We start from the raw sequence: 17,652 nt of genomic DNA on the forward strand, positions 1-17,652 counted from the left end.
CATAATATGCTGTGTACGCTATTGCAATTGTTCTCAACCTCAGTCCTCATGTACCCCCAACAGTGCACGTTTTCCAGGTCTCCACATGGAATCACAGGCGAAGTAATTAGCTCCACCTGTCAATCTTTTCAAATGTGTCAGTGAGTATTGACTGCACCTGCTGGGTTTACTAGAAAACATGAACTGTAGGGGGGGTACTTGATGACCGACGTTGAGAACTACTGCGTTATTGTATAGAATATCAACTGTATCTGCTGCAACGCAACTGCATGTTACACATATGCAAAACTACATTTTAAGTTGAGATCTTCTGTCTGTGTCTAAAGAGAGGTTTTTCTTTGGTTTGATTTTGTTTTATAAGTAACTCTTTTCCACCATTGATGTCCTGGGTTTCTATGGATATTCATGAGTGTAAATTATTATGAACTGCCTATACACAGGTAGAAGCTTGCTCAATGGATTTTTGTGAAAGGTTATTAGATTTGGTGCCACAATGGGTCTGCAGCACCTTTTTTTATATAGCTCAATAATAGAAGTGGAGTAAAAAATAAAATCTAGAAATGCGAGTGAATTATGGCTTTATTTACATAGTAATGGCTGTTGTAAGTCACCACTTCCCACTGGGTTGGAGACAAAAATTGTAAGACTGCAATTGCAGTCAGTGTAAAGCACACCGGACTGTAAACTGGCTGTGCGTTCCATTTTACATTTACACCTCCAACCCTTACAGTCCAAAAATAGGTACTCTTTACGATTTTGATCGTGGGCATCGCAGGTAAAAAAATCGCGGGTATTGAATGCACTAAAAATCGGGTGCGACCGACGCGATGCCCGCGATTTCCCATAGGGAACAATGTTAAATGTCTCAATTGACCCGATTTTCCTGTTCAATGCCTCAATTGACCCGATTTTCCATAGGAAACAATGTTAAATGGCCCACAGAGGTCAAATAGCCACCCTGAAGTGTGAAATGGCCCCCACAATTGTTAATGCCACCCCACGATCAACGTCAACCCGAAGCGTGGCGAGCGCAGCGGTACGCGTCCTACGACCTTTTCATACCCCCACTATCCACGTCGGCGTGGAGTTGAGAATAGAATAGTGTGGCGAGCCACCGAGCCCGAAGCGTGGCGAGCGCACGCGGATACCTTCACAGGAAAACGCGGGGCTCGCTGCGCTCGCCACGCTTCGGGCTCGGTGGCTCGCTGCGCTCGCCACACTATTCTATTCTCAACTCCACGCCGACGTGGATAGTGGGGGTATGAAAAGGTCGTAGGACGCGTACCGCCGCCCCTCGCGGGCTCGCTGCACTCGCCACGCTTCGGGTTCACGTTGATCGTGGGGTGGCGTTAACAGTTGTGGGGGCCATTTCACACTTCAGGGTGCCTATTTGGCCTCTGTGGCCCATTAAACATTGTTTCCTATGGAAAAATCGGGTCAATTGAGGCATTGAACAGGAAAATCGGGTCAATTGAGACATTTAACATTGTTCCCTATGGGAAATCGCGTCCGTCGCGTCGCACCCGATTTTTTAGTGCATTCAATGCCCGCGATGGGCGCCTTGCTAAGTAAAGAGTACCCAAAAATATATTCTATAACAAGAGCAGCGGCCTCTGAAACCTGAGGTTTAATAACATTGTTCGCAGGAGAAGATGGTATAAGAAAATGCACACAGGCTCCTGCTCAAGGGGAGATGACAATCTTATAAATCTGGTCTATTTGATATCATTGCTCTTGACTCCAGTCAGGAAAGCAGAATAATGGATAATTATAAAAAGTTGCTGCTTAGGAAATATAACCAAAGTACTAATTTTTTTTAAATTCATTTTGGATGAATGTTTTTGAATTCAGGAATGGATATCCAAAGGTCATGGTGAATATCGAGAAATACCCAGTGAGAGAGACTTCTTCCAAGAAGTGAAGGAAAGTAAAAATGTTGTCTGTCATTTTTACAGAGACTCTGCTTTCAGGTATTATTATATTTTATGAATTCTATTACATTTCTTGTGACCATCATTATTCATTATCTATTTAAGTATTTTGTTAAAGATACAAATAACCAAAATTGAATATCATAATAAAATGGCATTGCCGGGATTGCAGACGATTTTGGTCTAAATTTGTGAAATATCAGATTTTTCTGCAAAAAGTTGACATTTTAAGTCAGACGATGTATTAGCATCCAAGTTCATTAAGTGATGCATTTGGTTCCAAATACGAACTGCCAGTATTTGGAGCCGAGGTAGTAAATTGGACCCAAAACAGCTCTATAAAGTCTGACCTAATTAGAATAGATCTTTTTTGTTGTAATTTGATTCCAAGCAGCACATTTGCAACAAATAAATATTTTTAAAATAGTTTCTAATACCCCTTTCCCACTTCAGCTCTTAAACTGTAATTTGCCGGGGTTTTTTTGCCTTTTTAAATGGGTAGAGCTGCAGTGGGAATGCTCCAGGTTGCTGTACCCCGACTCAGCAGCCCTGGAGCCCCGGACCCCAAAACTACCTACGGGCTCAAGATGGGTAAGTATCAGTATGTGTGTGTGTAATGTATGTATTCAACTTTTATTTTTCTGTGTTGTCAGTGTGTGTTTATTTAACTATTTCTTTTACTGTAGAACTACAAGTGCCAGCGGGCCCTTTAATGCCCCTCATGCTGGGACTTGTGGTTCTCCAAGTCCCAGCATGCGGGGGAGGCTTGCTGGGACTCATAGTTCCACAGTAAAAGACAATAGTTTATTCTATTTTTTTTACACTCAATCAGCCCGGTGACCACCGCACAGGGTCACCGGGGACAGCACCAGGCTTCAGCCTGGTCAGGTAAGTCCTGGAGCGGGGGGACCCCTTTATTGGGGGGGTCCCCACTCCCTCAGGGCCCCTGGCCAGGCTGAATGGTCGGTAGGGATGAATGTTTTTTAAACGGGTCTTTAAACGGGTAAGAGACTTAAAAAAATGGGTCTTTACCGGTTTAGGCAGTGGGAAAGCAGCATAACCTTAAAAATGCCAAATATACTTATTTATGTAAAATGATATGCAGCATGGCTACATTCTGTTTGTAATTGTGACTATTTGCATAAAAAATGTGAATCTACAGTGTTTTTCAGCAAAACAAAGAAACATTTTATGGAATGCAGGTACAGTTGCGATTAAACACAGAATATAGGCATGCTGCATATGATTGTAAATGCATCTGCGTGCCGCATAATGTTACACTGTTTGGCTGGGAAACACTGTAACATCACATTTTTTATGAAGATGCAGTCACAATTACATACAGAATATAGGCATGCTGCTTATAATTTTAATCAGTAGAAGCTGATTACACATCCGATGCGCAGAAGATGCATTTGTACAGTACATGTACCTATTTTGACAGATCAAAGTTCATTTAGCATTTTTCAGGTTCAAAATAATTTTACAATTATTTGTCGCTAATGTGCTTGTGTAGTTGGAAATAATTTTCAACATTGTCAAAACAAATGGCTGTATTCATGTCCAAGTTTTTAGAGCTGTTAACTCGGCTCCTATAACATCCTGGCCTGCAACTGATATATACTATACAATGCGTTTTGGTCGGTCTCTAAAAATACCAGAATAGGATCCGATTTACATTCAGAGCAATAAAGACACATGCCATTACATTGTCGAGTTCCCGGGTATTGTTGGACAAACTAGTGACTAAAATAGTCTGTCATTCCATACCGGCCTATATTTGATTTATATTAAGCATATTCATTCTTCTTTACTATTTTCATCAAAATTATGTTTCTCTAGTTAGGCTGATTGGGCTTCGAAAATTCACCCACTTTTTTTATTTTTTTATTCACTCTTGCATATTGTAGATATCTAGTCTATTCACGTACAATGTGAGGAATAGTGATGTCATCTTTTCTATTGTGTTTAAATGTTATGGAACTTGTGGATCTGTTTTGAGTTAAACTGTTGCCATATTTTCTTTTTCTTGACCAGGTGTAAGATCATGGACAAGCATTTGGCTTTGCTGGCCAAGAAGCATTTCGAAACAAAGTTCCTGAAACTGAATGTGGAGAAAGCCCCTTTCCTAAGTGAAAGACTCCGCATAAAAGTCATCCCAACTCTGGCATTGGTGAAAGATGGAAAGACAAAAGATTACGTGGTTGGCTTTACTGACTTGGGCAATACAGATGAATTTACCACTGAGACTTTGGAATGGAGACTTGGCTGTGCTGATATCATTAAGTACAGGTAATAACAGTTTGATTTAATAGTGTGATCTTATTAACCTATTACAAATTTAATTTTCAATTTGCTCTTTTTCTGTTACTATTCATTAAACATTTGTATGATCAGCAGTAGAAAATGACTGATCACCTGAGGGCTTAGACTAGCGGTTCCCAAACTTTTTAGAATTACGGTGCTCCAGAGCAGTGCTTCTTAACCTCGGTCCTCCAGGACCCCCCAACAGTTCACATCTTTCAGGTCTCCACACAGAATCACAGGTGAAATAATTAGCTCCACCAGTTATCTTTTAAAATGTGTCCGTGAATGATGAGTGCACCTGCCAGGTGACCTGGAAAATGTGCTCTTTTGGGGATACTTGAGGACCGAGGTTGAGAACCACTGGCCCAGAGTATCAACATTTCTTTCACATGCCAAGTGTATTTTTGGTACTTGTTTCCTAGAACGGCCGCACCGATGTTGATCGGGTCGCATCGCATCGATCAAATCGCATGCGATGTGACAGATGCGATAGTCCCGATTTTTACATTGATTGAAATGTGAATAGGGTCCCTGGGACCCTATTTTACATTGGATTCAACACGTGGATAGTAGGGGTATGAAAAGGTCGGAGGACGCGTACCGCCGCCCCTCGCGGGCTCGCTACGCTCGCCACGCTTCGGGTTGGCGTCAATCGTGGGGTGACGTTCACAATGGGGGGGGGCATATACAATGAGAAATGGGCCATATTGGCCCATTTCCCATTTTTTCCCGATTACAATGTTAAAAATATTTTAACATTGACCCCTATGGCAAAATCGGGTGCATCGCGTCGGTCGCTTCGCGTGCTATGTTAATGCACCCGACCGACGCAATGGACCCGATTTTTTCTTTTGCCGGCAAAATGAACCTGATTTCAAAGGAAATCGGGTCCATCAGGGGTAATCGTGTACCTTAAGTTAAGGTACACGATTACCCCCGATTATGGCCGTTCTAGTACCGTATTTTTTTATTGAGCTATTAGAAAAAAAAAAAAATGTATTAGGTACTTGTTTCCTAGCACGGCCACAATCGCGGGCATCGTGTACCTTTCAGTTAAGGTATACGATGCCCGCGATGGACCTGATTTCCTTTGAATGCATGCGATGCGACCGACGCGATTTTTCCGACACGACCACCCCGATGGAAATCCGTGTGGCCGTGCTAGGAAACAAAAACTCTTTTTATATAATAAAAGGTACTTATGTCATCTGTAGGTTCCGTTAAGTGGTGAGGGACCAGATTCACTTCTATGTGTCCATATGTTATGATCATAAATAATTTGATTGGTCCTGTGCCACCAATCTAAGGAACCCCTGCAAGTACCCTGAGGCACCACAGTGTGCCAGTGCACACCGTATTGGAACCACTGGCTTAGATTTAGGAGGTAGATTAGCTTTTAACAAGGTATGCCGTAAAACCTCCTCGCACCAAGTTTTTTCCACATAGGAGGTTAGAGACCTATATCTCGTTACTATTTATTGTATCCAGATGACTGACAGACAGTGTCTCGGTAGACAGTCAATAGATCAAGGTGGCAATGGTCAACACATGAAAAGGATGACATGAGTTTTTTTTTTAAATTTTCTATTTTTTTTTTTTTTATATATTTTTTTTACTTCTTACTTTACCAGCCATGTGGATTGTGAATGGCAAAGTGTACTGAGTGCAGTGGTAGCAGAGACCTGGCCTGAATCATGGCGAGCGAAGCAGTACACTAATTGGTGTTGCTTGTGTCGACCTAGACCAGTGGTGTCAAACTCCTTGCCCTCCAGCTGTCGTGGAACTACACGTCCCAGCATGCCCTGACACAATTTTAGCAATCCATTATATAAAATCTGTGGCAGGGCATGCTGGGATGTATAGTTTCACAACAGCTGGAGGGTCATGAGTTTGACACCACTGCCCTAGACATTAGCTGTGTACACACGCTTGGATTATTTATTTATTTTTTTCTGTCTTCGATTCGATTTTGCTTATAGAAGCAAAATCTAATCCACATCGAATGGTTTTTAGGACACTTTTGATCTGCATTTGATTTGCTATATTATACTGTATTTATTACTGTATTTTATTATTGTAATAGAGCATATCCGTGTAAAGCGCAACCGAATGTGCTATGTATGGAAGGGGATTGGTTTGAAATCCCTGCGGTCAAAATCCCAGACGCCGAAATCCCAACAAGGGGAAACGTGGATCGCCCCCACTTGTGGACCCCCCCCCACTTGTGGACCCGGTGCCTCGCTACACTCTGCACACTAATTTATTCTCCCTCTATGGGTGTCGTGAACACACACACAGAGGGACAAAGTACCAGGATTTTGGCGGTCGGGATTCCGGCGCCGGGATTTCAACTGCATCCCGTATGGAAGTGTTAGTAAATAATTCTTTGTTATAATACGGGGTTACAATATATCTGATTTATTCACCTTCTGGAGGTCCTTTTATGAAGAGGTTTGGAAGGGTAATGAAAAGGTATGAGGAGTTATCTTTATTTCCTATTGATATCTAGCTCGCTGTATAATTAGTTTTTCTTCACCTTCCAATACATGCATTTTCATTTTGATATTCATTACCAATTATATATATAGCGCACACATATTCTACAGCGCTTTACAGAGAATACTATATTTGTACATTAACCAGTGGAGCTTACAATCTATATGCCATAATACATGTATACACAGACATTCGCGCTAGGGCTAATTTTGTTAGGATATAGAATAAAAATGTGTGGTGCCCTATTATCAGCAGCTGGCAAGGGGTAGTCACTCCCCTAAAAGAGATTAGTATGAAGAAGATATTGCCAGCGCTGGCTGAATAAATTTTTCAGATGGTTCAAGATTAAAATCAAAATAAATGTATTAACTATACTAAAATATAATGCATAAAGAAATAGAAAAATTAAAAATAATGCATAACACAATCCTAAAACTTAGAATAAAAGAAGGGGAATGTCACAAGGGTGACATCTGGTGGTATTGATGTAATATAGCAACCCTAAAAAGGCATCCAATGTTATTAGATGTTCCAGATTATATTACTAACTTTGGAGAGACTGTCTGATGTAATAAATGAAATACTGATGTCCTTCCAGTGGGGGTGGATCCAATATGGAGTGCTCTATAATTTCAAGAGCTCAAGATATCCTGATGGCAACCACGAGATTTTTAGATGACTTTTAGGATAGAATATGATGATGTCACTTTACCAGTCTCTGGTGGTGCTCTAGGTGTTCAGGAGAATATAAGGATCCAATAAATAGGAAGGTGGTTGTTAGAATTACCGATGAACAGCCTATCCAATCAATATTAATGGTTGGTAAGTCCAGTCAGCTCAATGTGTTTACCTGGATTAATAGGTTTCCGGCTCGAGTAAGTTGAGCTGACTTACTGGATTTACCAACCATTAATATTTATTGGATAAGCTGTTCATTGGTAATTCTAACAACCACCTTCCTATTTATTGGATCCTTATATTCTCCTGAACACCTAGAGCACCACCAGAGACTAGTAGTTTACAAAATAATAATAATTTTATTTGAAGGTTTTTTTTTTGTTTTTGTTTTTTTATTAATTTGTGTTTAACCCAGTCATAAGTTTAAAATGATTTCCATGTCAATGGAAGTAATGTAGTGTTATATACTGTAGCATAATTTCTTCTACGATCCCCATGGCAGCCATAACATTGGGATGTATCCCTTTCCCCATAGATTAGACAGGAGTTTTTTTCTCTAGGACCGCCCACCTTGGGTATAACAGCCTCCTCCTCCTTAGCCTCAGTGTCTTTTTTTTCCTGTCTCCGTTAGAGAGGACAGAGTAGGAGTTAGTTTATTTTACTTTCTAGAAGGGCTACCTCTTATCGTTGGGAAGGAGAGCATGTGAGGGGGACCAGATTTATCTATACCCCTACGCATAAACACCCGCTTTATATGCCCAGCCAAAATACCTGCAGAAACGATGGCACCTGTTTGGAGCAAGGTATGCTTTCAGCCGGCTGAAATACAGGGCGACCGCAGGGTGAGACGCTGCAGCTGACGGTGCAGAGGTAAAGGCGCTGTGGAGAAGCAGCGTGGGTGAGTCAAGCGGCAGTCCCAGCTGTAAGCCGCGACTGCACGCTGCGGGGCTAGGCACTGGAGGGCGGAAGTACGCGGCGGCGTCTACTTCCGCCCAAAACAACGCTACTGTGCGCACACAGAACGTGCCCCCGGAAACAGTGCAGGAAACGTCTGTTCCGCTAGGCCATCCTGAAATGTGTCTGGCGCAGCAATGAACGGGTTAAGGCGCCATATTTAAAACGCAGCAGACAGCGCTGTGCAGGGCATCACGTTGGGCTGCAGAAACGATGGCTGAGATGGAAGTGCCTTCTTCCCCTAAGCTGGACAGTGCCCCTATGAGGTAAGCCCTTAGTGTTTTTGGGGCATTAGATTTCTTTTATTTCTAGCTACTTAGTGTGTCCATTGTCTCTTATAGTGTGCCTACAGAAGTTATCCCTGTGCCAAAGAAAAGGCTTTCTAAAAAGAAATACATTGAATCTAACTGCATGTCATGTGATAAGGTGTTCTCTGCGTGTCAAAACAAGTCACTATGTGAAGAATGCGAGACAAGACATAAGGAGCCCATGAAGGAAGTACCAAAAAAAATCCGAGCATACGGAGATACTAAAGGAACTGATGGCTTGGATGAAACAAAACTTTGTGTCTAAGCATGAATTTGTCCAGTCACAGACAGCTAAGAGGTCTAGGTCTCAAGCTGGGCTGAGCCAAGAGGAGGGTTCATCCGGCATGGAGGAACCAGACAAGAACTCCACTGATGAGTCAGGAGAAATAGAGGAGGATAGAACCTTTAACCTGGATATAGTGGAGAACGTTCTAAAGAACATATACAAGGCGATGAACTACCAAGAGGCTACAGGTACCGCTTCGGAAAAGGACCCGCTATTTGAGGATAGATCAAAGAAGGGGAGGTCCTTCCCAGTTAATAAGGTAGTGAGGGAAATAATTGCTAAGGAGTGGGTGAATGTTGACAAGAAACTCACCCTTAGTAATAGAGTGGATAAAATGTATCCATACAAGGATGAAGAATTCATGGCGTGGTGCAAGATCCCTAAGGTAGACGCGGCGGTGGCGGAGCTCACGTCAAGGTCTACAATACCGGTGGAAGACGCTGCGGCCTTCAAGGATTCCATGGACAAGAAAGTGGAAACCGCCTTAAGAAAGGTGCATACGGCGTCGTCAGGGGCACTCAGGTCATCAGTCGCTATTGCTTCAGTATCCCGTGCTCTGAGACTCTGGGCAGCAAACCTACATACGGATGTAGAAGATAAGATATCCAAAACATATATCTTACGCAGTTTAGAGATCATGCAAAAATCTATTGACTACCTGTGTGAAGCATCACTGGACTCGGTGGCATTTGCATCAAAATCCATGGCAGCCGGAATAACTGCAAGGCGAGCACTGTGGCTAAAGCCTTGGAGTGCTGACGCAAATTCCAAAAACAAACTAACAGCATTACCCTTTGAGGGAAATTATTTATTTGGGTCTAAACTTGACGCCATGATACAGAAATTGTCTGGCGGAAAATCTGTCCGGTTGCCGCAGGATCGAAGGAATAGGTTTCCCTATCCGGGAACACCTAAACCGTCCTTTAAGGACGCAAGAAGCTACAGGCCTGGAAAGCCATATTATAGAAGAGGGAACCCTAATCTCTCCCGTCGGTCCTTTCGCCAGCCTTACCGAGGAAAATTTCAGTCGGACAGAGGTGGAAGGCTATGACTATCCACTAAACATCAAGATAGGTGCAAGACTATTGAATTTCCCAAAGGTCTGGAAAAGGACGATTGGGGACAGATGGGTCCTGAATATAATTCAGAGGGGTTATTCAATAGAGTTTGCATGTCACCCGAGACAAGACCGGTTTTTAAAATCCAGAACACCAACATCGATGGAAGAAAGAAGAGAGTTGAAGATAAAGATAGAGCAACTCTTAGAAATAAACGCCATAGAGGAAATCCCCAGGCTACAACACAAGAGAGGCTTTTACTCGAACTTATTTCTAGTGAAGAAACCCAATGGAGAATACAGGACAATCCTGGATCTGAGGGATCTCAACCTGAATATAAAAAAGATAAAGTTCAGGATGGAAAGCTTGTCATCCATTCTAACTGGGATAAGGAAGGGAGCGTTCCTAGCGTCAATAGACCTAAAGGACGCCTACTATCACATCCCAGTAAACAGATACCACAGAAGGTTCCTCAGGTTCGAAGTGTCAAACAGGCATTTCCAGTTTACCTGCCTGCCCTTTGGGCTAAGAACATCTCCGAGGGTCTTCACGAAGGTTCTAGTAACCTTGATTGCAGAGCTAAGGAAACAGGGAGTCCTGATTTGGCCATACCTGGACGATCTGCTAATCGTAGGGAATTCGGAAGTAGAAGTCCTACAAGGTCTGGAGTTGACACTATCAACACTAAGGAGACACGGCTGGGTAGTAAACGAAACCAAGAGCCATTTTCTACCAAGTCAGATTATTCAGTTCCTGGGGGTCCTGATAGACACTGTGAATTTCAACATTGCTCTATCACCAGAGAGATGTATAAGAATTCAGGAGATGATAGAAAAGGTCCTGTATTCGAAGAAGGTGACCTTTCTGATGGCCGTACAATTGCTGGGCATGATGACGTCCTGCATAAAAATTATACCTTGGGCCCAGGCAAATATGAGAGGTCTACAAGGGTGCCTGTTACCTCTGATCCGAAGAGGGTACAGGGACCATCAGCTTATCACACTGAACGAATCAGTAAGAAGGTCCATACGGTGGTGGACGAGAGACCTGGAGAAAAGAAGGTCCAGTCTAGAGAGTCCAAGATATACGGTAGTAACTACAGATGCCAGTCTAACTGGTTGGGGAGCGCATATGAAGAATGCATCAGTGCAAGGAATATGGTCCCTAGAAGAAACAATGAATTCCTCGAACGTAAGAGAACTTCAAGCAGTCTGGGAAGCAGTAAGGCTACTGAAGAATTACATAGTGGGGAATCATGTCAGAATAATGTCGGACAACGTCACGGTGGTCTCACATATAAATCATCAGGGAGGCACCAGAAGCAGGAAACTGATGAGAATATCACAGGATATTATGGTATGGGCGGAGAAATCCCTTCTCTCGATCTCGGCTATATACATACCAGGAAGGAGGAACGTAGTAGCAGATTTCCTGAGTCGAAAGCTACTAGATCCGGGAGAATGGGAACTGAACGAAGAGGTGTTCAGGGAGATTGTGCAGAGGTTCGGAGTTCCGGAAGTGGACCTGATGGCTACTTTTGCCAACAAGAAGGTGAGGACATTCTGCTCAAGATATTATCATGCCCAAGCAGCAACATTGGATGCCTTCACGATCAGATGGCAATTCAAACTAGGGTACATATTCCCACCTTTTCCCCTGATAAACAAGGTGATAAAGAAGATACAAGAGGACAAGGCAGACCTAGTGGCAATCCTACCATACTGGCCACGGAGGGGCTGGTTCGCAAACGCCATGAGGTTATCAGTGCAGAAACCATGGGAACTACCCAACAGACCGGACCTACTGACACAAGGCCCAGTACTACACTAAGAACCCGCGACATTATGTCTAAGGGCGTGGAGATTGAGCGGCAAATACTAAAGAAACATAATCTCTCTTCACAAGTCACAGACATGATGTTGAAGGCCAGAAAAGATGTTTCTTCTCTAGCATACTACAAAACATGGATGAAGTTCATCGCATGGGGGCAGTTCTCAGGTGACTATAGTAAGATTTCCACTGGAGAGGTGTTACAGTTCCTCTTTGATGGATTCCTCTTAGGGCTGGCAACGGCCACCATTAAAGCTCAGGTATCAGCTTTAAGCGTTCTGTTAGACAGGCCATTGGCGGAAGAAAAGGTGGTAAAGAGGTTCAGCAGAGCAATGAAGAGAATTAGACCCCCAATCAAGTCGATAGTAGCCCCTTGGGACTTGAACTTACTTCTTACAGTATTAGCCAAGCATCCATTCGAACCACTCATGGACATTCCGCTCAAACTGCTCAATTGGAAGGTGGTTTTTCTTGTAGCAGTCACCTCTGCGAGGAGAGTGAGTGAACTACAGGCGCTGTGGAGCGAGGAACCCTATCTTATTGTGTTCCCGGACAGGGTGGTGTTGAGGACACACCCGCAGTTCTTACCCAAGGTAATCTCTAGATTTCACCTTAATCAGGAGATAACCCTTCCCGAGTTTTATCCAAACCCTCAGAGTGATGAAGAGGAAATGTGGCATAACTTGGACCTGGTGAGGGCCATATCCATATACTTGGAAAGAACCAAGACATTTAGAACCTCTAAGCACTTATTTGTAATTCCTGAAGGAATAAAGAAGGGAGGAGCACCTGTGAAGCAAACGATCTCTAGGTGGATAAGAGAAGTTATCTTATTCGCCTACAAGAAAGAGAACAAGGTGGCACCTCCGATCGTACAGGCACACTCGACTCGGGCAGTCTCCACATCATGGGCAAATAAGGCGAAGGCATCAGTTACAGATATCTGTAAAGCGGCTACCTGGTCTTCAGTCCATACATTTTCTAACCATTATGCACTCAACGTATCTACTGCCCACTTTGGGAACCACGTGTTGCAAGGAGCTATGTCAGCGGGACTGACATCGCCATAAGTAAATATAATACAGCTATCCCCCCCGTGTGGTGTACTTGGGTATGTCCCAATGTTATGGCTGCCATGGGGATCGTAGAAGAAAGAGCCGAATTATACTCACCGATAATTCCTTTTTCTTCCTAGAGATCCCATGGCAGCCACTTGTTACCCTCCCGTGTTATTATTGTGTTTTTTCTCCAGGTTACGGAGACACTCAAAAGACACTGAGGCTAAGGAGGAGGAGGCTGTTATACCCAAGGTGGGCGGTCCTAGAGAAAAAACTCCTGTCTAGTCTATGGGGAAAGGGATACATCCCAATGTTATGGCTGCCATGGGATCTCTAGGAAGAAAAAGGAATTATCGGTGAGTATAATTCGGCTCTTTTGGTGTTATGTTTCAAAGCAGACTACAGTACAAAGAAGTATTAAACACAGGGCTGTTTTGAGGAGAAATTAAAATACCTACTGGGGAGCAGTAGGAGTTCCTGGAGTGGAGAACTTGATCCAGAGGGGGGGGGTTTATACCCAATTTAGCAGTAGGTTGACACTTCTCGTGCTAGCTTAAGGTCCTGAGGTCTGCTTTGGGACAGTAAGTAGGCTGGACTTTGTAGGAATGGGTCCACTTGTTTAGATGGGATGCAGTTAAAATCCCGACACTTTCTCCCTCTATGGGTGACCACGACACCCATAGAGGGAGAATAAATTAGTGTGCCGAGCGTAGCGAAGCACCAGGCCCGCTGCGTAGCGAGCCCGCAAGGGAGGGCGATCCACGCGTCGTCCCCCCCCTTGTCGGGATTTGGCCAGTCGGGATTCCAACCGCCGGGATTTCGTACCAATCCTGTTTAGATGCACATCCGATAAGCAAAGCAGAAGCTGTCAGGATGGCACACCTGAAGCGTTTCGACAGCTATACTGGCTTTTTTGCTAAACTCTGTACAAAAAACCCCCTCTGGATCAAGTTCTCCACTCCAGGAACTTCTACTGCTCCCCAGCAGAGCCAATAACAAGTGAGAATCCACGTCTAGTGAGTGTTGAGACTTTTGCAAAGTGTTTGAGGGTACGGTCCTCAAGGTTCCAGAGGTCACACCTAGGAACGGGACTATAAATGGTCATAATACCAATGTGAGAGACTGCACCTTTTACTACTATATTTGTTATGCGTCATTATATTATGTTTTTTTATGTATTTTACATATCACAAATTTTACTTATCCCATGGTATTTTAATTTATCCTCAATACAGCAATGTGTTTTATACTTTTTTTTTTTTGTGGTCTACCTAAAATAGCGGGACTGACTCTCCCACTTTACACAGCAGCTAGGCAACTGTAACACATTTCAGCGCCTGTATTACCCTAGGAGAATATCCACTCTCTGTTAAAGCATTATTAGACCTGTTGCCTTCCGTTCTGCAGAGACGACCTCCTTGAAGTGACTTGTTTCTGTACTGCTAATATAATAAATTAATAAAAATATATATCTATTAATAATATTTTTTTTTGGTTTTGTAGTGGAAATTTAATGGAGCCCCCATTCCAAAGTCAGAATACATCTGGCAGTAAGTTCAAGAAACTTGAAAAGAAGACAATACGAGGAAAGAAGTATGATTCAGACTCTGACGATGATGATGACTAGATATATCCCTTTACCTGACCCGATTCAAGAAGAAGGCTACAAGATCTGACATTGCAGTTTTGCAGTCAAGTTGGTCTTGAACGTAGCACTTCGAAGTTTTGGAATTCGGTTTGCTCTAATCTGTCTGCAATACATTGAATGCAGGTTGTTTCTTAGAAATGAAACACTTTATACTTTGGTCTAAAATATTTATGCATTCCAAAACAAAAATACAGTAATCTCCCACCAATTGTTACAGATTATGTATTTTTAAGAAAAGCTTGATTCTAAATTTTCATTCATACAGCAATTGAGTCTGCATTTCTCTTTAATTTATTGCATAAATAACATTTATAACTTTTTGTAGTCTCTTACAGATCAGGTTGTTCCTAATTGTGTGCACCACAGTAGAATGTTTTATAGACTTGTAATGGTATTCCCCCATTTGGGAGTGGAGTGAAAAAACTTGTTACATGTTTTAAGTTGCATTAAATTATTCCAAGGATGACATTCTAAAAGAACAATGGGGCCTTATTAGAAATATCCATATCACAATGAAAACACTTTCTCATATTAAAATAATCCTTTTTTTTAATGCTCATTTGAAATAATAAAGTTGGAAGCAAAGGATTTCACATGTGTATATGTATATTAGCTATTTTTTACACAGCATAATATGGGGGGGGGGGGTCACATTTTCAAAATTAGGACTATGTAAACAAAAGCCACGGACACATTTGGGCATTATCAGTATATAACGCTTTTAAAAATCTGTTGAAACTGAGTACTACAAAAGAAAGGAGTTGAGTCCCTATAAAGATGACTTTGTTCAGTTGTAAACTGCCACCAGTGTATCTGTACATCAGATGCATGGGGATTCAAATAGGAGCAAGGATTAACTAGGTAAAAAAATTCACTTTCCTCATGCCCAATCTTGGATTAGAGCGGGTATACGCAGTCCCAGTACACACAGCATCCAATTTATAATTTTTTTTATAAAATAGTATATTCATCTCTGTGGTTCCTGGTGGTCTTCCTCTTCATGGTGGCTGTTTGGATCTCTGGGTATGCTTTAAGGCAGCAGTTCTCAAACTGTAGGTTCTCAGCATGGGGTCGCGACTCCATGTTGCTGACCATCAGGCTGATGACTTTTCTAATCTCAGTCAGTGGATCAAGGAGTCTGAAAAATCTGTTTAATTGTCTGTTACTTTAGACTCCTCCCATCATTTTGTGCCTCCACAATGCTGCCATGTATGTGCTATATGCTGACTATACATGTGATGTGATGTGATGACCTTGCTGGGGTCCTGTAATTATTTTTATTGTCTGATGGGGTCCCAGAGCAAAATAGTTTGAGGACCCCTGCTTTAAGGTATATAGAGGCTGGTATACACTGGTGGTCACACATACTCATAAGCACATTTGCTCACAGACATTCATAATATCTGACACACTTAAGTACTCACTAGCGCTGCTCCTGACATCCATTCACTGTCTGGCTACAGGCTCAGGCAGGTAAAGATGGCTTACCTCTGGAGCTTGGTGCATATATAGGAAAGTACCTAATATGGAAGATTTCAGATTGCGGGCTGCATTTTCCCTTTAGTATATCCCACCTTTACTAATAAATGACTCTTTACTTCTCTTTCATCCATCCTGGTAACACAGCTCAACCATGGGATGTAGGAGGGTCCAAAGGAGCCAGGCACCTATGCTAAAGCTTTGCGAGTCAGGCTCCCCCCTTCTGCATCCAGCATTCCCCAGTTCATTTTAGGTGCCCACCAGAGTGGGAACTATGTTGAAGGGCTACAGCAGCCATACGATAGAGTAGCTAGGGTGTTTGTTTTTTTTATTAACCCCTTCATGACAGAGCCAGTTTGTGCCTTCATGACAGAGCCCTTTTTTTCAAATCTGACATGTCTCACTTAAGTGGGGATAACTTTTTTTTGCTTTTACTTATCCCAGTGATTTTGAGATTGTTTTTTCGTGACACATTGTACTTCAAGTTAGTGGTAAATTTTGGTCGATACAGTCTGTGTTTTTTTGTGAAAAATACCAAAATATCGTGAAAAAATGGAAAATTTAGCAATATGCAAAATGTCACATTTTCTGCTTGTGAGACAAATAATCATACCACTCAAAATAGTTAATAACTAACAAAGACCATATGTCTACTTTATGTAGCAATCATTATTTCAACTTCCTTTTCATTTTTTTGGACACTAGGAGGCTTCAAATATGACTAGCAAATTCTCAAATTTTCAAGAAAATTTCAAACACTGATTTTTTTAGGGACCAGTTCAGTTCTGATGTGACTTTGAGGGACTTGTATGTGAGACACCCCCATAAATGATGCCATTTCAAAAACTGCACCCCTCACAGTATTCAAAACAGCAGTTTGGAAGTTTGTTAACCCTTTAGGTGTTTCACAGGAATTAAAACAAAGTGTAGGTGAAATTTCAAAATTTCTTTTTTTTTGCAGAGTTTCAATTTTAATACATTTTTCTAACGAATACAGTAGATTTTACTAGAGTAATGTGACTAAAAATTGATTCCCCCAATTCTTTTGTTTTCAAAAATATCCTATATGTGGCCCTAGTGTGCACGTTGACCAAACCACAGGCTTCATAATAGAAGGAGCACCTACTTGATTTTGGAGCCTCCTTTTTATGAGATTTTTTTTTAGGCACCATGTAGGTTTCTAGGCACCATAAGTGCTAAAAGTTAGGAACCTCCCCCACAAGTCACCCCATTTTGCAATCTACACCCCTCAGGGAATTCATCTAGGGGTATAGTGTACATTTCAAACCCCCAGGGGTTTCACCAATTTTGATACAACTGGGCAGTGAAAATGAAAAATTACATTTTTTTACACAAAAATGCAGTTCTGGCTCAAAATTTTTCATTTTCACAAGGAATGAAGGAGACAAAGCACCCCAAAATCTGTGCCCCAATTTCTCCCGAGTACGGCAATGCCTCACATGTGACCAAAAAATACCAGTTGGGCGCATGGCAGGACTCAGAAGGGAAGGAGTGATTTTTGAATTTGGCAGCACAGATTTTGGTGGAATGAATAGTGGGTGCCATGTTGCATTAGCAAGACTCCCAAAGCACCAATACAGTGGAACCCCCCCACAAGT

The 17,652-nt window shown here is 42.3% G+C and overlaps 1 protein-coding gene across 2 annotated transcripts in view; it reads left to right on the plus strand.

Annotated features, from left to right (window-relative positions):
• The window catches only part of LOC146057369 (thioredoxin domain-containing protein 9-like), an 85,314-nt gene that overhangs the window by 7,431 nt on the left and 60,231 nt on the right, over nucleotides 1-17,652 (plus strand). The window contains exons 3-5 of one of the 2 annotated variants that reach the window (XM_083168513.1): nucleotides 1,852-1,970; nucleotides 3,969-4,223; nucleotides 14,410-15,142. In XM_083168513.1, the coding sequence (XP_083024639.1) occupies nucleotides 1,852-1,970; nucleotides 3,969-4,223; nucleotides 14,410-14,533 (498 nt within the window). In that variant the 3' untranslated portion in view covers nucleotides 14,534-15,142. Of the gene's footprint in view, nucleotides 1-1,851; nucleotides 1,971-3,968; nucleotides 4,224-14,409; nucleotides 15,143-17,652 lie in introns of those variants that run through there. The other variant, XM_083168515.1, reaches the window with a different exon arrangement.

Source organism: Crinia signifera, chromosome 2 (assembly GCF_055691185.1).
Source record: "Crinia signifera chromosome 2, ASM5569118v1, whole genome shotgun sequence".
NCBI classification, from domain to species: domain Eukaryota; kingdom Metazoa; phylum Chordata; class Amphibia; order Anura; family Myobatrachidae; genus Crinia; species Crinia signifera.